Raw genomic sequence first — 20,995 nt, forward strand, 5'->3', positions numbered from 1 at the left:
TTGGGCAAGAAGTGGTGCGTGGGGGTTCATTCTATTCATGTTCCAAACAGAATATTGATGATTCTTGTCTGTGATGTAGACAACCAAGTCAATGTTTTTTACACAGTATATATAAAAAGGCAAGGTGATACAAAAGGGGATCTGTGTGTCTTTTATTGACTACTGTTTGTGTCCAAAGTCAATGTTGAAACATTTCATACATACTACAGAGAGTCCAGACTGTGGTAAGCCATCACTGATCGGACTTTTTGAAGGAATTAGCCAGACGTTATGTTTTTAAGCCCAGATTCCACTGGTACAACAGATGGTATTTTGGCAAGATCATACATTGGGAATTTTACTGCATGTTGCATGTTCGAAGACATTCACTCTTTAGGTCCGTACTGGTACCAACAGCCCTTACTGATCAGCAGATTATTTTTAACTCATACATACACTACTACAAACACATTCTGAGGCTTAACAGAATTGCAATATCAACATTAAGAGCGTAACTCACTTTTTATTGCTCATATAAAGTAGCCATATGGTAACTTGATATAAAACAGATCAGTGCAACATTTACCGAAATATAGCATCAACATCACCAGCAACACACCTCCTAAGGTTAAAGTATACTAGACAGATATGTTGTGTACACAGCATTAAAAAAGGCATCCATCTGCACCATCAGTATGTTTTAGTCACATGACACCTGCACATTGACCCCAGGAACATTGCTCAGCGTTGTTTGTGTTGTGGTGCCGTTTCAACTCTCTTTGCAGTGAACGCTGTGTTAGCACATTTTAATCGGAAAAAAGTGTACGGGTTGAACTTTGCTACTCGTGTTTGAATATCTTTTTGTCCCCACCCACAGATTCACAAATTTAATCTTTTACATTAGTTAAATCTTATACATTATTTTTTTTATTATTTATAAAATGATAAATGCCCTCATTAACATAACACGAAAATGTATTATTACAAACTCACTGACATCAGGTTTCACAAAGTAGCCAGCAGGTGGAGCTAGAGGATTATTATTGCCGACTGGTGAGACGGCGAACCGGAAGTTGTCATGCACATGACGTCCGCACAAAGAGGCAAAAAACCCCAACACGACTAGTGTACTTATTGTAACGTATTTACTAATGTTAAAATCTAATGTTGAGAATTTTATTTAACTAAATTTGACTTTATGAAAATATAATTATATTTTGTATGGAAGTCCTACCATATTTAGACAGCACGTTGCGTCCAAATGGAGTGTAGAGGAAACTATCCCGGTACCTGGAAGGTGGCGCAGAGTGGGACCTCTTAACAGCTTTCCACTCGCAGATGTGTTGCAATACGTACCGTATTATTAATAGTCTCTGCACGGTTATCATTCATTCATGCATTGACTTGAAGGCGGCACGCTAGGAGAGGGAGATGATGTTGCAAAAGAGATAACAGTTGAGATAACGATGTGTGGACTGCTGGTGTACGTTAGCATGCTCCAGGTTAGCTGTAGCTAGCAGCTCACCGGGTGAACATCGGGCATTTCACCTCTGAGGTCACTTGGAGTGAAGTGCTACTTCCCCTTTAAGGTATGTCACTCGGATGTATCATTTCATGTTTTTCTATCTTGCTCTTTACATTGACTTTATTGCGTGTGTCATCACACGAAACGTCCACTTTTTATCGCGTTTGGTTCACTAATTGGCAGAATGCCGGCGTGCTGCGACCCAAAAAGAAGTTGTGATTTGTGTGCATGCATCTAATAAATCCCTTTGAGTACACCTAACTATTTCAGTATGTGTACTAAGTTGAAACTTTACCTCCATCTCGTGGAGCATTTTTCTTAATATTAGTAAAAGTGCAACACTGGATTTAAAATGAGAACACAAGAGGCTTTCATTGGCTATTAAGATAGTTTAGAGTAATGCCATAATACATACCAATATGTGGTAAACAACGTGTTGAATAAATTGCCTTAAAAGGCAGCAGCTGTATCATTACACCACAATTGACTGACAGGTGAGTGGGTGAAGTGTGCCATTTTATTTATTCGCTTATTCTGCTGCATGCTGCTTATCGTTGTAGCAGATTACTTGTGATGTTCTGTGCTTCATGGCAGTGATACGCATCCTTTGTGCATTTGCCCATAATGTGCCCCTTGCACTGCTTATATTTATTAGTGCCAAAAATATTTTAGCTTGGTTCGTCAATGTGGTAGCACGGTGAGTGGTTAACATGTGTGGAAGTGGTCTTCCCGACCTGGACTCGAATCTCCTCTTGGCATCTCTGTGTGTAGTTTGCGTGTGTGGGTTTTGTCCGGGGACTCCAAATTGTCCATAGGTATGAATGTGAATGGTTGTCTATATGTGTCTTGCGATTGGCTGGCGTCCCGCACCAATTAAACAACACTGACTTGACATAATAAATATATGTTTGACAGGTGTCTGACAGAAAGAGAGAACTCTTCTGACCATTTTGGACACGATGGCACCTCACCCGGTGGTCCAAGCCATCATTGACCTCTCTGCTGGAGCTATAGGTAACCATGCTGCCAAAGTCATGAAAATACATTACAGTATCCAACAACTGGCAAAAAACATTATACACCACTTCCACAATCTAATGAGATCCAATATGAGGCTGGTTGATGAGTGTTGTTCAGGTGTTTTAGGTGCTGACTGCCAAATTTGTTTAAAGAGCGTGGTCACTTTCAGGTTAAATCTGAGCAAATATTGATTATGTCTTAAAGTATGGCCCTAATGGCTGTAGACATCTGTCTGCTTCAGTTTTCTGGCTCATTTGCCCACTCGTGTACACTGAATATGCTCCTCAGTTGATTGCCCTTCCCCGGTTGTGCACTTTAGCGACAGAGACACACACCCCGGATTCACCACAATCTTGCACAGTTCTCCTGAATGGAGTCTGTTATAGCTTTAAAAGGCAGCAGCTATACCACCAGGGGCTGAGTGGTCAGGACATCCTTTGTGCATTTGCCAAGAATGCACCCCCTTACACATGGTCCAAGTAGAGAGGGGTAGCCCTGTCAACTATACTTTAATACATTTTCCATTCATATAGTTTTAGTAACATGGATTTATATTAGTTAAACCTGACTGTTTGGATTTTTTCTTCCAAGGGGGGGCTGCGTGTGTCTTCAGTGGTCAACCTCTAGACACCGCCAAGGTCAAGATGCAGACCTTTCCCACACTCTATCGAGGCTTCATCCACTGCATCACATCTACCTACAAACAAGTTGGTATAAGGGGCCTCTACCAGGGAACCTCGCCAGCTCTGATGGCCAACATCGCTGAGAACTCTGTGCTCTTCATGAGCTACGGCTTCTGCCAGCAGGTCATCCGCTTCACGGCGGGGCTGCACAGTGACGCCGTGCTCAGGTAGGAGGATGTGAGAACTGTGAGAACACGTGGGGCGATCTCTCAGTCGGTTCCTTCTTTGCTCGGTAGTGATGTGCAGAAGGCGTGTGCCGGCTCAGTGGCATCCATCTTCTCTTCGCTGGTTCTCTGCCCCACGGAGCTGGTCAAATGTCGACTACAAGCCATGTATGAGATGGAGGTCTCAGGCAAGATTGCAAGGAGTCAAAAGTATGTGGTCTTCCAGTTTTTATTTCCAGTCGCCATTTAAGCCACCAGTACAGTATGCATTATTGATTGACTTTTTTTTTTTTGCATTTTCCCGAGTTTGGCCTAAATTAAAGGCCACTCCAAAATCTGCGTTATTGGGAACTAGTCGGTCATCTGGTGTGTCTATTTTTTTTTTTTTGTATATTTTTTCAAAAATATTCAAGTCTTATGTAGTATTCTGGTCACCAGACGTCAGTAATGTTACATTGATGAGACACTGCAGTACCTTAGATTAGATTACCTTAACACTGCACAAAGTCAGCTATGGCATGTCTGACAGTTCTCCTTCCATTCTGTGTGGAAGTGGTAATTATTTTTTTTACTTTGTACTTCTTCCCCATTGTTTTTGAAATAAATTGGAGGCTAAATAGTGCCCTTGTGTCCTTGCAGTGATTCTTAGGTTGTGCATTAAAGTTGCGTAATGTATTGTAAACAAATAGGTGTGTAAAGGGGACTACACTCTTATGATAGTGAAGAACATATTTACAAAGTCAAACTGTTTTTCTGTGCTCTTAACTACAAACATATTCTGTTTTATATTGAATCCAATTCACTACCACAGTCGGGTCTGGAACTAATTAATCGCGATTAACCACGGATCCACAGCATCCCAAACATTGGTGTCATTTGCTTACTTTGCTGTGTTCCTCTTCTTTGTTGACTTCACCGGCGGCTTCCACTCTGTTGCATTGGCATGATGTCACACTATTGAGCTGGAAAGCTAAGCTCCATTAGGATTTACTGGTCCAAACTGTAGTCCACATGCCGGAAACAAGGCTGATCGGTATCTCTGTGTCCTCTCTCTGAAGCTCAGTGTGGTCGGTGGTAAAGTCCATCATGAAGAATGAGGGGCCGCAGGGCTTCTTTCAGGGTTTGACCACAACCATTGCACGAGAGGTCCCTGGCTACTTCTGCTTCTTTGGTGCCTACGAGCTCTGCCGTAGCGGTTTTGCAGACTACATGAAGTGTGACAAAGACGACATAGGTGAGTATTATGGGAAGTAATCATGAAAGCCCAACGCTGATGTTTTCTGTGTTTTTGCTGTGTAGGTGTGGCTCCGGTTGTTTTCAGCGGTGGTTTTGGAGGGGCATGCCTTTGGCTGGTGGTCTACCCGATGGACTGTGTCAAGTCCCGCATCCAGGTCATGTCCATGACCGGCAAACAGGCTGGATTTTTCAAAACCTTCATGACCATCGCACGCACCGAAGGTACGGTAGCTGCCCCATCTTCACGGATGTATTTGTGGTCTACTGCGTCTCAGTTCTTTTGTTTCCTGTTTTTAGGTTTGAGAGCGCTCTACTCCGGCCTCACCCCCACCATGGTCCGCACCTTTCCTGCTAACGGAGCGCTCTTCCTGGGCTACGAGGCCAGCCGCAAGGTCATGATGAAGCAGTTTGAGTGAATTATGCATATTTTTAAACAAGCTGTGAAGGAGCAGCAGGGGATCTGCATTTCTTTTGAACTTTGAAACATAGTGTTTACATATTTTAAATCATGGTATTATTATATCTATATCTATTTGATGTGGAATTGTCAACACTCCAATTTCGCCTACCTCAGTGACAAAAAGCACAGATATTATATACTGTATACATAAAGTACATCAAGTACTCCTTTTTAATGCACATGTTTTACACTAAAAGTGTTCACTGCTCTGATGCAGCACTAAAAACTTTTTAGTCGACAGTTCATTTGGTTTCAGATCGAGTGTCATAACATTTCCGAGTTATTATTAAACAGACTGATGGATGCTCTAGATTTCAATAACGGTGATACTGTGTTCTTATATGCCAAATATCTTAACTCAGCTGAAGCACTCCATTGCAACTTACTATCTCAATTGTTTGTCTTCTGTCTGCTGTTTTCATCCCAGCCACTCCTATTGTGAAGTCCCCGCTATTGCCCAGCACAAGGCTTGCCTTTTATTGTGTCTGTGTGGTAGTGTGCAGGGTTGTTCCGCTGTTTTGAAGTACGGCACACCTTTTTACGATAAATCTGTTTATTAACATAACACCAACAGTTGAACACTAAAAGTAGTTGTGTACAGTATATATAACAACCTTGATATTGTAGTTTGGAAATTCATATTAAACTTTTCTCTGTAAAGCTTGTTGTCATGTGTGGTTTTGTGTAAAACTGCTATGCCATTCATGGAAGTATGAATTAAAGTGAATTAGTGATACTAGAAATTTACATTTTTGCGTTAGTGAGACATCTGGTGAAATTTACATAAAATGTGTCAAGTTGCAGCTCCTTTTATGCAACTGCAGCAGCTTGCCAACAGAGGGCGCACGGAGGCCACCAGCGCCAGAGACATCAGGCAATGCATAGGGTAGTAAAAGCAAGGTGTCCTCTGTCAGCGTGGAGTTTTCTAGATGACTGTTTTGCGGCTGCAGGTTCCACACAGGCAGCCAAAGAGACCATTGATCATCTGGATGGCACAGAGAACCAGCTGCAGACAGCTGCAGGCCAACAGGGTACCAAACAGTCCAGCGTTGAACTGAACAATGTTCTTAGGCTCTGTGCATTTCCCCCACCATTTGTCCTCAGTCAGGTAATTCAGATCACTGGGCACAGAGGAGAGTTATATTAGTGGAAAATGTATCATATTGACATTTATGAAAATACAGCAGGCCCCAGCAAATGTGTATAGTACAAATTGTATTTTTCAGAATTATATATTTTATTATATATGTAATTTGTACTTCATTTTTACATTATTGTACAGGGCTCTACGTTAAAAACAAAAATTACTTGCCCATGGGGAATCCTTAAGGTGAGAACTACTTGCCCGAACTTGCCCCATGTAAAATGAAAAGACTGCCATAATGATATCATATATCAATATATGCTGATAATTCATCAGATAATAGTACTGATGCATTGTATTTGGAGGAATGTCTGAAAATTTGTGGAGATGTATGTTAACATGGCAAGCCATGCTACCTTACACATGGTAGTCGTAGTAAGCAGTGATATTTATAAGTTGTGCACCACAATGAAACATTTGACACATTTGTGTACTAGTAAAGTGTTTTTAATCCAGAAAAAAATGCTCAATGGTCAAACAATAATTTGTGAAGCAAAGGTGAGAAAAATACACAGAGAAATGAAACAGCTAGGTTTTGTAGCTTGTGCAAAATCAGCACTTGGTATTGGATCTAATCGGTGGTGTTTCATTGTGACCACTTCAAATTGTCACAGCAATGTGATTCACTCACCTTTGCCATCATTTGATTTGCTCCCGCTAATAAAATACTTGTTTAGGAGGCACTGTTTCATCACTTTTTGGTGTTTTTTCCTTCAGAAGTTGTTGAAGAATTAGACGATGTTGGCAGGGACGCCATGATAGATGTTTTCCTAGTAAAACGATCGCTGATTGGTTGATCGCGAACAAGAACGGGTGTGGGTAAAACGCGGATTGTGGATTACGGACCGCGGTCTAAATAAACGATTCTGATTGGTCCATTTCAAGATTTGCAAGGATTGGTTTGCAAATTACCACCGGAATTACGCAGTCCGTGTTTTACCAACACCCAACAAGAACCGCTTTAAAAAAACTCTTGGCAGTACGGCATGCTAAAGTGCACTTGCCCGACGGGAATATTAATGATTGGATTTACTTGAATCCAATTTTGTTTTAACTTGCCCCGGGCCATCGGTACAACGTTATTGTCGAGCCCTGTTGTATTCTATAATATACAATAGTAATAATAATAGTATATAAAAATATACAGCATACTAACCCCTTATGATTTTTGTCAAAAATCACCGCCCTCAAAAACTGCCATTTTATGCCATTTTTGGATGCTTCTGGGGCCCCTGTTGAGTGTGTGTGAGGTTTCCACTGTGATTTTGACCAGAAAAAGGCATTAGAAGGAAGTTGAATGAAAAAAAAAAAAACGACATGCAAACCTCTTGTGAATTTTGTTAAAAATCCCCGCCCTCAAAAACTGCGATTTTATGCCATTTTTGGATGCTACTGGGGCCCTTGTTGAGTGTGTGTGAGGTTTCCACAGTGTTTTTGACCAGGAAAGTGCATTAGAAGCAAGTTGAATGAAACAGAAAATAAGGACATGCTAACCCCTCATGATTTTTGTCAAAAATCCCCGCCCTCAAAAACTGACATTTTATGCCATTTTTGGATGCTACTGGGGCCCCTGTTGAGTGTGTGTGAGGTTTCCACTGTGTTTTTGGCCAGAAAAGTGCATTAAAAGCAAGTTAAAAAAAACTTGAAAAAAATGACATGCTAACCCCTTATGATTTTTTTCAAAAATCACCACCCTCAAACATTGCATTTTTATACCATTTTTGGATGCTTCTGGGGCCCCTGTTGAGTGTGTGTGAGGTTTTCACTGTGTTTTTGACCAGAAAAATGCATTAGAAGCAAGTTGAAAAAACACAAAAAAATGACATGCTAACCCCTTATGATTTTTGTCAAAAATGACCGCCCTCAAAAACTGCCATTTTATTCCATTTTTGGATGCGTCTGGGGACCCTGTTGAGTTTGTGTGAGGTTTTCCTGTTTTATTATTTTTTTTACCAGAAAAGTGCATTAGAAGCAAGTTGAAAAAATGACAAAAAACGACATACTAACCCCTTACATTTTTTGTAAAAAATGACCGCCCTCAAAGTCTGGCTTTTCATGCCATTTTTGGATGCTTCTGGGGCCCCTGTTGAGTGTGTGTGAGGTTTCCCCGTTTTTTTGACCAGAAAAGTGCATTAGAAGCAGGTTGAAAAAACCCGAGAAAAACAACATACTAACCCATTACGTTTTTTGGCAAAAATGACCACCCTCAAACTTTGGCTCTTTATGCCATTTTTGGATGCTTCTGGGGCCCCTGTTGAGTGTGTGTGAGGTTTCCAATGTTTTTTTGAACAGAAAACTGCATTAGAAAGAAAGTCGAAAAAATGACAAAAAACGACATACTAACCCCTTACGTTTTTTATCAAAAATGACCACCCTCAAAGTCTGGCTTTTTATGCCATTTTTGGATGCTTCTGGGGCCCCTGTTGAGTGTGTGTGAGGTTTCCCCGTTTTTTTGACCAGAAAAGTGCATTAGAATTAGGTTGAAAAAACCTGAAAAAAACGACATACTAACCCCTTACGTTTTTTGTCAAGAATGACCACCTTCAAACTCTTGGCATTTTATGCCATTTTTGGATGCTTCTGGGGCCCCTGATGAGTGTGTGTGAGGTTTCCAATGTCTTTTTGACTAGAAAAGTGCATTAGAAGCAAGTTGAAAAAAACAAAACAAAAAAAAAACGACATACTAACCCCTTACGTTTTTTGTCAAAAATGACCGCCCTCAAACTTTGGCATTTTATGCCATTTTTGGATGCTTCTGGGGCCCCTGTTGAGTGTGTGTGAGGTTTCCCCTGTTTTTTTGACCAGAAAGGTGCATTAGAAGCAAGTTGAAAAAATGACAAAAAACGACATACTAACCCCTTACATTTTTTGTAAAAAATGACCGCCCTCAGAGTCTGGCTTTTCATGCCATTTTTGGATGCTTCTGGGGCCCCTGTTGAGTGTGTGTGAGGTTTCCCCGTTTTTTCGATCAGAAAAGTACATTAGAAGCAAGTTGAAAAAAAACAACAACAAAAAAAACGCCATACTAACCCCTTACGTTTTTTGGCAAAAATGACCACCCTCAAACTTTGGCTTTTTATGCCATTTTTGGATGCTTCTGGGGCCCCTGTTGAGTGTGTGTGAGGTTTCCAATGTCTTTTTGACTAGAAAAGTGCATTAGAAGCAAGTTGAAAAAAACTAAACAAAAAAAAAACGACATACTAACCCCTTACGTTTTTTGTCAAAATGACCGCCCTCAAACTTTAGCATTTTATGCCATTTTTGGATGCTTCTGGGGCCCCTGTTGAGTGTGTGTGAGGTTTCCCCTGTTTTTTTTTTACCAGAAAGGTGCATTAGAAGCAAGTTGAAAAAATGACAAAAAACGACATACTAACCCCTTACGTTTTTTGTAAAAAATGACCGCCCTCAGAGTCTGGCTTTTCATGCCATTTTTGGATGCTTCTGGGGCCCCTGTTGAGTGTGTGTGTGAGGTTTCCCCGTTTTTTTGATCAGAAAAGTACATTAGAAGCAAGTTGAAAAAAAACAACAACAAAAAAAACACCATACTAACCCCTTACGTTTTTTGGCAAAAATGACCACCCTCAAACTTTGGCTTTTTATGCCATTTTTGGATGCTTCTGGGGCCCCTGTTGAGTGTGTGTGAGGTTTCCCCGTTTTTTTGACCAGAAAAGTGCATTAGAATTAGGTTGGAAAAAACCCGAAAAAAACGACATACTAACCCCTTACGTTTTTTGTCAAGAATGACCACCCTCAAACTCTTGGCATTTTATGCCATTTTTGGATGCTTCTGGGGCCCCTGTTGAGTGTGTGAGGTTTCCCTTGTTTTTTTTTATCAGAAAAGTACATTAGAAGCAAGTTGAAAAAAAACAACAACAAAAAAACCGCCATACTAACCCCTTACGCTTTTTGTCAAAAATGACCACCCTCAAAGTCTGGCTTTCTATGCCATTTTTGGATGCTTCTGGGGCCCCTGTTGAGTGTGTGTGAGGTTTCCAATGTTTTTTCGACCAGAAAAGTGCATTAGAAGCAGGTTGAAAAATGAAAAAAACGGCATACTAACCCCTTACATTTTTTGTCAAGAATGACCACCTTCAAACTCTTGGCATTTTATGCCATTTTTGGATGCTTCTGGGGCCCCTGATGAGTGTGTGTGAGGTTTCCAATGTCTTTTTGACTAGAAAAGTGCATTAGAAGCAAGTTGAAAAAAACAAAACAAAAAAAAAACGACATACTAACCCCTTACGTTTTTTGTCAAAAATGACCGCCCTCAAACTTTGGCATTTTATGCCATTTTTGGATGCTTCTGGGGCCCCTGTTGAGTGTGTGTGAGGTTTCCCTGTTTTTTTGACCAGAAAGGTGCATTAGAAGCAAGTTGAAAAAATGACAAAAAACGACATACTAACCCCTTACGTTTTTTGTAAAAAATGACCGCCCTCAGAGTCTGGCTTTTCATGCCATTTTTGGATGCTTCTGGGGCCCCTGTTGAGTGTGTGTGAGGTTTCCCCGTTTTTTCGATCAGAAAAGTACATTAGAAGCAAGTTGAAAAAAAACAACAACAAAAAAACCGCCATACTAACCCCTTACGTTTTTTGGCAAAAATTACCACCCTCAAAGTCTGGCTTTTTATGCCATTTTTGGATGCTTCTGGGGCCCCTGATGAGTGTGTGTGAGGTTTCCAATGTCTTTTTGACTAGAAAAGTGCATTAGAAGCAAGTTGAAAAAAACAAAACAAAAAAAAACGACATACTAACCCCTTACGTTTTTTGTCAAAAATGACCGCCCTCAAACTTTGGCATTTTATGCCATTTTTGGATGCTTCTGGGGCCCCTGTTGAGTGTGTGTGAGGTTTCCCCTGTTTTTTTGACCAGAAAGGTGCATTAGAAGCAAGTTGAAAAAATGACAAAAAACGACATACTAACCCCTTACGTTTTTTGTAAAAAATGACCGCCCTCAAAGTCTGGCTTTTCATGCCTTTTTTGGATGCTTCTGGGGCCCCTGTTGAGTGTGTGTGAGGTTTCCCCGTTTTTTGACCAGAAAAGTGCATTAGAATTAGGTTGAAAAAACCCGAAAAAAACGACATACGAACCCCTTACGATTTTTGTCAAAAATGACAGCCCTCAAACTCTTTGCATTTTATGCCATTTTTGGATGCTTCTGGGGCCCCTGTTGAGTGTGTGTGAGGTCTCCAGTGTGTTTTTGACCAGAAAAGTGCATTAGAAGCAAGCTGAAAAAATGACAAAAAAACGACATACTAACCCCTTACGTTTTTTGTCAAAAATGACCGCCCTCAAAGTCTTCAAACTCTTGGCATTTTATGCCATTTTTGGATGCTTCTGGGGCCCCTGATGAGTGTGTGTGAGGTTTCCAATGTCTTTTTGACCAGAAAAGTGCATTAGAAGCAAGTTGAAAAAAACAAAACAAAAAAAAAAAAACGACATACTAACCCCTTACGTTTTTTGTCAAAAATGACCGCCCTCAAACTTCGGCATTTTATGCCATTTTTGGATGCTTCTGGGGCCCCTGTTGAGTGTGTGTGTGAGGTTTCCCCGTTTTTTTGATCAGAAAAGTACATTAGAAGCAAGTTGAAAAAAAACAACAACAACAAAAAACGCCATACTAACCCCTTACGTTTTTTGGCAAAAATGACCACCCTCAAACTTTGGCTTTTTATGCCATTTTTGGATGCTTCTGGGGCCCCTGTTGAGTGTGTGTGAGGTTTCCAATGTTTTTTCGACCAGAAAAGTGCATTAGAAGCAGGTTGAAAAAATGAAAAAAACGGCATACTAACCCCTTACGTTTTTTGTCAAAAATGACCACCCTCAAAGTCTGGCTTTTTATGCCATTTTTGGATGCTTCTGGGGCCCCTGTTGAGTGTGTGTGAGGTTTCCCCGTTTTTTTGACCAGAAAAGTGCATTAGAATTAGGTTGAAAAAACCCGAAAAAAACGACATACTAACCCCTTACGATTTTTGTCAAAAATGACAGCCCTCAAACTCTTGGCATTTTATGCCATTTTTGGATGCTTCTGGGGCCCCTGTTGAGTGTGTGTGAGGTCTCCAGTGTGTTTTTGACCAGAAAAGTGCATTAGAAGCAAGCTGAAAAAATGACAAAAAACGACATACTAACCCCTTACGTTTTTTGTCAAAAATGACCGCCCTCAAAGTCTGGCTTTCTATGCCAATTTTGGATGCTTCTGGGGCCCCTGTTGAGTGTGTGTGAGGTTTCCCATGTTTTTTTGACCAGAAAAGTGCATTAGAAGCAGGTTGAAAAAAATGAAAAAAACGGCATACTAACCCCTTACGTTTTTTGTCAAAAATGACCACCCTCAAAGTCTGGCTTTCTATGCCATTTTTGGATGCTTCTGGGGCCCCTGTTGAGTGTGTGTGAGGTTTCCAATGTTTTTTCGACCAGAAAAGTGCATTAGAAGCAGGTTGAAAAAAATGAAAAAAAACGACATACTAACCCCTTACGTTTTTTGTCAAGAATGACCACCTTCAAACTCTTGGCATTTTATGCCATTTTTGGATGCTTCTGGGGCCCCTGTTGAGTGTGTGTGAGGTTTCCCCTGTTTTTTTTTTACCAGAAAGGTGCATTAGAAGCAAGTTGAAAAAATGACAAAAAACGACATACTAACCCCTTACGTTTTTTGTAAAAAATGACCGCCCTCAGAGTCTGGCTTTTCATGCCATTTTTGGATGCTTCTGGGGCCCCTGTTGAGTGTGTGTGTGAGGTTTCCCCGTTTTTTTGATCAGAAAAGTACATTAGAAGCAAGTTGAAAAAAAACAACAACAAAAAAAACGCCATACTAACCCCTTACGTTTTTTGGCAAAAATGACCACCCTCAAACTTTGGCTTTTTATGCCATTTTTGGATGCTTCTGGGGCCCCTGTTGAGTGTGTGTGAGGTTTCCAATGTTTTTTTGAACAGAAAACTGCATTAGAAAGAAAGTCGAAAAAATGACAAAAAACGACATACTAACCCCTTACGTTTTTTATCAAAAATGACCACCCTCAAAGTCTGGCTTTTTATGCCATTTTTGGATGCTTCTGGGGCCCCTGATGAGTGTGTGTGAGGTTTCCAATGTCTTTTTGACTAGAAAAGTGCATTAGAAGCAAGTTGAAAAAAACAAAACAAAAAAAAACCACATACTAACCCCTTACGTTTTTTGTCAAAAATGACCGCCCTCAAACTTTGGCATTTTATGCCATTTTTGGATGCTTCTGGGGCCCCTGTTGAGTGTGTGTGAGGTTTCCCCTGTTTTTTTGACCAGAAAGGTGCATTAGAAGCAAGTTGAAAAAATGACAAAAAACGACATACTAACCCCTTACGTTTTTTGTAAAAAATGACCGCCCTCAAAGTCTGGCTTTTCATGCCTTTTTTGGATGCTTCTGGGGCCCCTGTTGAGTGTGTGTGAGGTTTCCCCGTTTTTTGACCAGAAAAGTGCATTAGAATTAGGTTGAAAAAACCCGAAAAAAACGACATACTAACCCCTTACGATTTTTGTCAAAAATGACAGCCCTCAAACTCTTTGCATTTTATGCCATTTTTGGATGCTTCTGGGGCCCCTGTTGAGTGTGTGTGAGGTCTCCAGTGTGTTTTTGACCAGAAAAGTGCATTAGAAGCAAGCTGAAAAAATGACAAAAAAACGACATACTAACCCCTTACGTTTTTTGTCAAAAATGACCGCCCTCAAAGTCTTCAAACTCTTGGCATTTTATGCCATTTTTGGATGCTTCTGGGGCCCCTGATGAGTGTGTGTGAGGTTTCCAATGTCTTTTTGACCAGAAAAGTGCATTAGAAGCAAGTTGAAAAAAACAAAACAAAAAAAAAAAACGACATACTAACCCCTTACGTTTTTTGTCAAAAATGACCGCCCTCAAACTTTGGCATTTTATGCCATTTTTGGATGCTTCTGGGGCCCCTGTTGAGTGTGTGTGTGAGGTTTCCCCGTTTTTTTTATCAGAAAAGTACATTAGAAGCAAGTTGAAAAAAAACAACAACAAAAAAAACGCCATACTAACCCCTTACGTTTTTTGTCAAAAAGGACCACCCTCAAACTTTGGTTTTTTATGCCATTTTTGGATGCTTCTGGGGCCCCTGTTGAGTGTGTGTGAGGTTTCCAATGTTTTTCTGACCAGAAAACTGCATTAGAAAGAAAGTCAAAAAAATGACAAAAAACGACATACTAACCCCTTACGTTTTTTGTCAAAAAAGACCACCCTCAAAGTCTGGCTTTTTATGCCATTTTTGGATGCTTCTGGGGCCCCTGTTGAGTGTGTGTGAGGTTTCCCCGTTTTTTTGACCAGAAAAGTGCATTAGAATTAGGTTGAAAAAACCCGAAAAAAACGACATACTAACCCCTTACGATTTTTGTCAAAAATGACAGCCCTCAAACTCTTGGCATTTTATGCCATTTTTGGATGCTTCTGGGGCCCCTGTTGAGTGTGTGTGAGGTCTCCAGTGTGTTTTTGACCAGAAAAGTGCATTAGAAGCAAGCTGAAAAAATGACAAAAAACGACATACTAACCCCTTACGTTTTTTGTCAAAAATGACCACCCTCAAAGTCTGGTTTTCTATGCCATTTTTGGATGCTTCTGGGGCCCCTGTTGAGTGTGTGTGAGGTTTCCAATGTTTTTTCGACCAGAAAAGTGCATTAGAAGCAGGTTGAAAAAAAACGAAAAAAACGGCATACTAACCCCTTACGTTTTTTGTCAAGAATGACCACCTTCAAACTCTTGGCATTTTATGCCATTTTTGGATGCTTCTGGGGCCCCTGATGAGTGTGTGTGAGGTTTCCAATGTCTTTTTGACTAGAAAAGTGCATTAGAAGCAAGTTGAAAAAAACAAAACAAAAAAAAAAAACGACATACTAACCCCTTACGTTTTTTGTCAAAAATGACCGCCCTCAAACTTTGGCATTTTATGCCATTTTTGGATGCTTCTGGGGCCCCTGTTGAGTGTGTGTGAGGTTTCCCCTGTTTTTTTGACCAGAAAGGTGCATTAGAAGCAAGTTGAAAAAATGACAAAAAACGACATACTAACCCCTTACGTTTTTTGTAAAAAATGACCGCCCTCAGAGTCTGGCTTTTCATGCCATTTTTGGATGCTTCTGGGGCCCCTGATGAGTGTGTGTGAGGTTTCCCCGTTTTTTTGATCAGAAAAGTACATTAGAAGCAAGTTGAAAAAAAACAACAACAAAAAAACCGCCATACTAACCCCTTACGTTTTTTGGCAAAAATGACCACCCTCAAACTTTGGCTTTTTATGCCATTTTTGGATGCTTCTGGGGCCCCTGTTGAGTGTGTGTGAGGTTTCCAATGTTTTTTTGACCAGAAAACTGCATTAGAAAGAAAGTCGAAAAAATGACAAAAAACGACATACTAACCCCTTACGTTTTTTGTCAAAAATGACCGCCCTCAAACTTTGGCATTTTATGCCATTTTTGGATGCTTCTGGGGCCCCTGTTGAGTGTGTGTGAGGTTTCCCCTTTTTTTTTGACCAGAAAGGTGCAATAGAAGCAAGTTGAAAAAATGACAAAAAACGACATACTAACCCCTTACGTTTTTTGTCAAAAATGACCGCCCTCAAAGTCTGGCTTTCTATGCCAATTTTGGATGCTTCTGGGGCCCCTGTTGAGTGTGTGTGAGGTCTCCAGTGTGTTTTTGACCAGAAAAGTGCATTAGAAGCATGCTGAAAAAATGACAAAAAAACGACATACTAACCCCTTACGTTTTCTGTCAAAAATGACCGCCCTCAAAGTCTGGCTTTCTATGCCAATTTTGGATGCTTCTGGGGCCCCTGTTGAGTGTGTGTGAGGTTTCCAATGTTTTTTTGACCAGAAAAGTGCATTAGAAGCAGGCAGAAAAAAATGAAAAAAACGGCATACTAACCCCTTACGTTTTTTGTCAAGAATGACCACCTTCAAACTCCTGGCATTTTATGCCATTTTTGGATGCTTCTGGGACCCCTGATGAGTGTGTGTGAGGTTTCCAATGTCTTTTTGACCAGAAAAGTGCATTAGAAGCAAGTTGAAAAAAACAAAACAAAAAAAAAAACGACATACTAACCCCTTACGTTTTTTGTCAAAAATGACCGCCCTCAAACTTTGGCATTTTATGCCATTTTTGGATGCTTCTGGGGCCCCTGTTGAGTGTGTGTGAGGTTTCCCCTGTTTTTTTGACCAGAAAGGTGCATTAGAAGCAAGTTGAAAAAATGACAAAAAACGACATACTAACCCCTTACGTTTTTTGTAAAAAATGACCGCCCTCAAAGTCTGGCTCTTCATGCCATTTTTGGATGCTTCTGAGGCCCCTGTTGAGTGTGTGTGAGGTTTCCCCGTTTTTTTGACCAGAAAAGTGCATTAGAATTAGGTTGAAAAAACCCGAAAAAAACGCCATTATGATTTTTGTCAAAAATGACAGCCCTCAAACTCTTGGCATTTTATGCCATGTTTGGATGCTTCTGGGGGCCCGTTGAGTGTGTGTGAGGTCTCCAGTGTGTTTTTGACCAGAAAAGTGCATTAGAAGCAAGCTGAAAAAAATGACAAAAAACGACATACTAACCCCTTACGTTTTTTGTCAAAAATGACCGCCCTCAAAGTCTGGCTTTCTATACCAATTTTGGATGCTTCTGGGGCCCCTGTTGAGTGTGGTGAAGTTTCCAATGTTTTTTTGACCAGAAAAAGTGCATTAGAAGCGGGTTGAAAAAAATGAAAAAAACGACATACGTTTTTTGTCAAAAATGACCGCCCTCAAACTCTTGGCATTTTATGCCATTTTTGGATGCTTCTGGGGCCCCTGTTGAGTGTGTGTGAGGTCTCCAATGTTTTTTTGACCAGAAAAGTGCATAAGAAGCAGGTTGAAAAAAAATGAAAAAAACGACATATGTTTTTTGTCAAAAATGACCGCCCTCAAACTTTGGCATTTTATGCCATTTTTGGATGCTTCTGGGGCCCCTGTTGAGTGTGTGTGAGGTCTCCAGAGTTTTTTTGACCAGAAAAGTCCATTACAAGCAAGTAAAAAAACTGAAAAAACACATGCTAACCCCTTATGATTTTTGTCAAAAATCACCGCCCTCAAAAACTGCCATTTTATGCCATTTTTGGATGCTTATCAGGCCCCTGTTGAGTGTGTGTGAGGTTTCCACTTTGTTTTTGACCAGAAAAGTGCATTAGGAGCAAGTAAAAAAAACTGAAAAAAACAACACACTAACCCCTCATGATTTTTGTCAAAAATCACCGCCCTCAAACACTGCCATTTTATGCCATTTTTGGATGTTTCTGGGGCCCCTCTTGAGTGTGTGCGAGGTTTCCACTGTGGTGTATATTACTGCTGAAAATATATCTGATTGCTACAATCCTAGAACAAATTGAATTACCTGTCTTTGAAAGGCGTTGTCCATATCAGGAGGACTTTACAAAGGGGACCGTTCTTCAATCCAAGCACAGCTACACTCAAACTGTACAAGGCCCCGGCCACGCCCACTGCAGCAAATGCAATTGATAAGAACATCTGAGGAGGTTAAAAGATAAACCAAGTTCAGGAACATGTCACACGATGGGCCACAGACTGAACAATTCATTTCATTGAACATGTCAACATGCCTTCCCGAAGGGCATCAACTGTCTGGAACTGATGGCCATTTTTATAAACTTCCCTTGACATCCATCCCCAAATGTGCTCTATAGTATCTAAATCAGGGGGACATGCGGGATGGTCCAAAACAAAAGAGTGATGTTATCTTTAGAATGTGGCGCAAACCAATAAAAAAAAACAGCCGCGGGCCGAAGATAACCCTAGGCAGCACTCTGGACACCCCTGATTTACAGCATTCCGCACATTTTCCCTTGAAATTCATCTGCGTCACACTACATGCATTTGTCCCACTGCAGCTAAATCAGATGTTATGTCAACAACAACACTGCATGCAAACACACAAAAAACAGATTGACTATATGAGCTCGTCGTAGAGGTAAATAATAAGAGGTGTAATATACTGTATTATTGTCATGATTGATATTATAGACTCACCCCACAGCGATTCCCACAGCATCCTTGTTTTCCTGTCAGGTGGATGTAAAGTGCAGGCAGCAACACCTGGCGCAGATTGATATTAAATCATAATTCATATTGTTTTTATTTGACTATGACTGAAATATACTGTTCTGTAAATTCTATAAATTCCTATTTTGTACGAGAAAAAGCTGTATGGGAAGGAGGTTGCAGGTTTACCAGAGGGATAATTTGTCACATGCTTAAAAATATTAATTTTAGATCTTGTTATATTTTTCTTTACTTATACTTTTAATAAAATACTTGTAGTAAGAACCAAGGCTTAATAGAAAAAAGTGTTTAATTGTAAAAAATATATACAATTTCCTGAAAATAAATAATAATTTTTCTAGATTTCTAAAAAAAACTTAAATGTATCAAAATAATATAAATACAGTGTATTCATTCATTCATTCATTCATTTTCTATCGCTTAACCTCACGAGAGTCGCGGGCATGCTGGAGCCTATCCCAGCTGTCTTCGGGCGAGAGGCGGGGTACACCCTGGACTGGTCACCAGCCAATCACAGCATACAGTGTATCATAATATATATTAATGTATACAAATATCCATAATGGCCTGACAAGTTAAAAATAAAATAAATAACACTTATAGACAAAAACAATAAAAACAAATAATACACTTATCATATAGTCCCTAAATTTAGATTGACTGTCACTAAGGTATTCATTTAACAATGTCAATATATTTAGGAAAAAAATCTGTGTACTAATAAATAACATAACATAAAAAAACAATAAGGTAAAATCGTGCTGAGCCATATCGATATACTCAGACAAGAAAGAACCAAATACTATACAGTAATACATACAATATATTAGGATTATATTTTAGGATTAGGATTATATCCCTAAATAAGCTTAGCAACATACTTTTATTACCTTAATATTTGACTAATAATGTAGCCAAATGCAGTGCAGTTCTGCATATTGTAATGTTGTATCATAATGTGATATGAATAACTATGTACATACATTCTTCTTAAGGCCTACACATACCAATATGGTTTGAAAAGGTATGCACAACAGCATGTTGTCACACCCTTCAGAGAGACACGTTAAGACAACTCACCATGACACCCCCGCCGATGAGTCCTCCCATGTATTTCACCTCTTCAGTAATATGTCCATCTTTAACATACTTCATGTCTCCACCAGGAAAGAACAATACAATGTTACAGATGATGGATATGAGCGCTAATGGGTACAAAGTCACAGCAATGCAACGGGAACATGTTCCAGTGCACATGTTGTCTGTATTGATCAGTCCTGGTTAAAAATGTTTTTAAAAAATTAAAAAAATCCCAACTCCGACAGGGAGAGAATTCTCGGTCAAGACGTTTATGTGGCTCCTTCCTCTTCCTTGCTTGGAAAGCGAGTGACCCTTAAGAGGGAAATGTGTAGCACTTGTTTCTGCACTCTGTGAGTGATGTTTGGGTGTGGGAGGTGGAATGACAAGCAGATAACATGGACAAACATAAAGTCTGGCATTGGCAGCAGAAGCAAATGTGACTCACTCATTGCAAACAATCCTGGCTTTGTTGAGTGCACATGAAAAAGTAATCATTCACCTCACAAGAGTCATGTGGCCTGCAAGGTGATATTAAGTTAGGCTAAATTCAGCCTCAAGCTTCCACTATTTGGCTAAATCAGTGTCTTGTTTGTTGGTATAACAACGTGTCATTGACATTGACTGAATGCAAAACATTTGTGGGCGGCCATTGTGGATGATAAAGCATGGATGCAGAATGTTTCTACATGTTGGGTATTACTGTGAATGAAAAAGAGGACTTTCCTAGCAACCACGTTTCTAACTCATAACAATGTTTGTGTATTTGCGCATTTGTCGCGAATGCGGCCCCTTGTGCAAAATGGGGCCCCCGTAGATCGTAGAGCCCAACACAAAGTGAGTCTTCCATGTGTAGGGAAGAATGATCATAGACAAAAATTCAATGACTTGTGTACAATCTGTTGGACTTTTTCCACTTTTCTGACCTATAAATGTAGTTAGAATGTTGTATTCTCATGTTAAACGATGCCAAAGTTTCAGATAATGAGGTTTGCGTATTTGAAAGTGAGCCCCAAAAGACGTTTCAGATGGCTCAAAACACTCTGTTTCAGAGGGTGTTGCAAAACAGTTCTTTTGTGATGTCACAGAGCGATACACTCTCTGCCCTTCCCCAAGCTCTGCTTCTCTGTTTACGTTGTTAGCAATGGCTAGTAAGGGAAAGCCTGATTTGTTTACAATTCCTAAAGATGCCACCATCAGGCACACGTGGTTGGAGTTCCTGATTCCCTACCAGCAAAAGAAATTAATTTTAATCTGTCAACAGCATGGACTGTTTCGTGAACATGGGCCAGTATGCAGCTGGACTAGCCGACAAACTTGCTGAAGCCTGATGCCTTGGTAGTGTTGAAGAGTCAGAAGAGCAAGCAGTAAGTAACAATTTATCAGTGTCCTAACTATTTTGTGTAAGTCATGGAACAAACGCCTGTGTAGCATTATAGAGTGTACATACAGAAAGCGGGGTTGCTAATAGTCACAATTACTAGCTCTACCCGAGTTTTTTTAAACATAGTCCTGCAAAAAACGTGTATTGGCGGTAAAATGCTAAAGCTACTTACCATTGAGAAATGTCTTCAAGTAACCTCTTTTCTTGAGAAACTTCAGACTGTCCAGTCTCTACTTCCGGATCAGATTCTGGATCCAACCTA

General features: G+C 40.2%; 2 protein-coding genes across 4 annotated transcripts; one reads left to right on the forward strand and one right to left on the reverse strand.

Moving 5' to 3' along the window:
• Positions 1-1,059: 1,059 nt before the first annotated feature.
• Positions 1,060-5,721, forward strand: slc25a15b (solute carrier family 25 member 15b). Of its 2 annotated transcripts, none has more exons than XM_058087012.1 (7): positions 1,060-1,568; positions 2,420-2,518; positions 3,116-3,374; positions 3,444-3,581; positions 4,430-4,605; positions 4,671-4,829; positions 4,905-5,721. In XM_058087012.1, the coding sequence occupies exons 2-7, from the start codon at positions 2,464-2,466 to the stop codon at positions 5,021-5,023; spliced, it is 906 nt and encodes a 301-aa protein (XP_057942995.1). In that variant the 5' UTR covers positions 1,060-1,568; positions 2,420-2,463; the 3' UTR covers positions 5,024-5,721. The 2 variants fall into 2 exon arrangements, with proteins under 2 accessions (XP_057942995.1, XP_057942997.1); XM_058087014.1 differs by lacking the exon at positions 1,060-1,568 and adding an exon at positions 2,079-2,201.
• Positions 5,609-20,995, reverse strand: tm4sf21a (transmembrane 4 L six family member 21a). Of its 2 annotated transcripts, XM_058087016.1 has the most exons (5): positions 20,906-20,995; positions 19,353-19,429; positions 18,240-18,305; positions 17,587-17,720; positions 5,609-6,188 (listed from the first exon to the last, which is right to left on the reverse strand). In XM_058087016.1, exons 2-5 carry the CDS (start codon positions 19,425-19,427, stop codon positions 5,993-5,995), a joined length of 471 nt encoding a protein of 156 aa, XP_057942999.1. In that variant the 5' UTR covers positions 19,428-19,429; positions 20,906-20,995; the 3' UTR covers positions 5,609-5,992. The 2 variants fall into 2 exon arrangements, with proteins under 2 accessions (XP_057942999.1, XP_057942998.1); XM_058087015.1 differs by lacking the exon at positions 20,906-20,995 and having other exon boundaries at positions 19,353-19,730.

Source organism: Doryrhamphus excisus, chromosome 11, assembly GCF_030265055.1.
Source record: "Doryrhamphus excisus isolate RoL2022-K1 chromosome 11, RoL_Dexc_1.0, whole genome shotgun sequence".
NCBI classification, from domain to species: Eukaryota; Metazoa; Chordata; class Actinopteri; order Syngnathiformes; family Syngnathidae; genus Doryrhamphus; species Doryrhamphus excisus.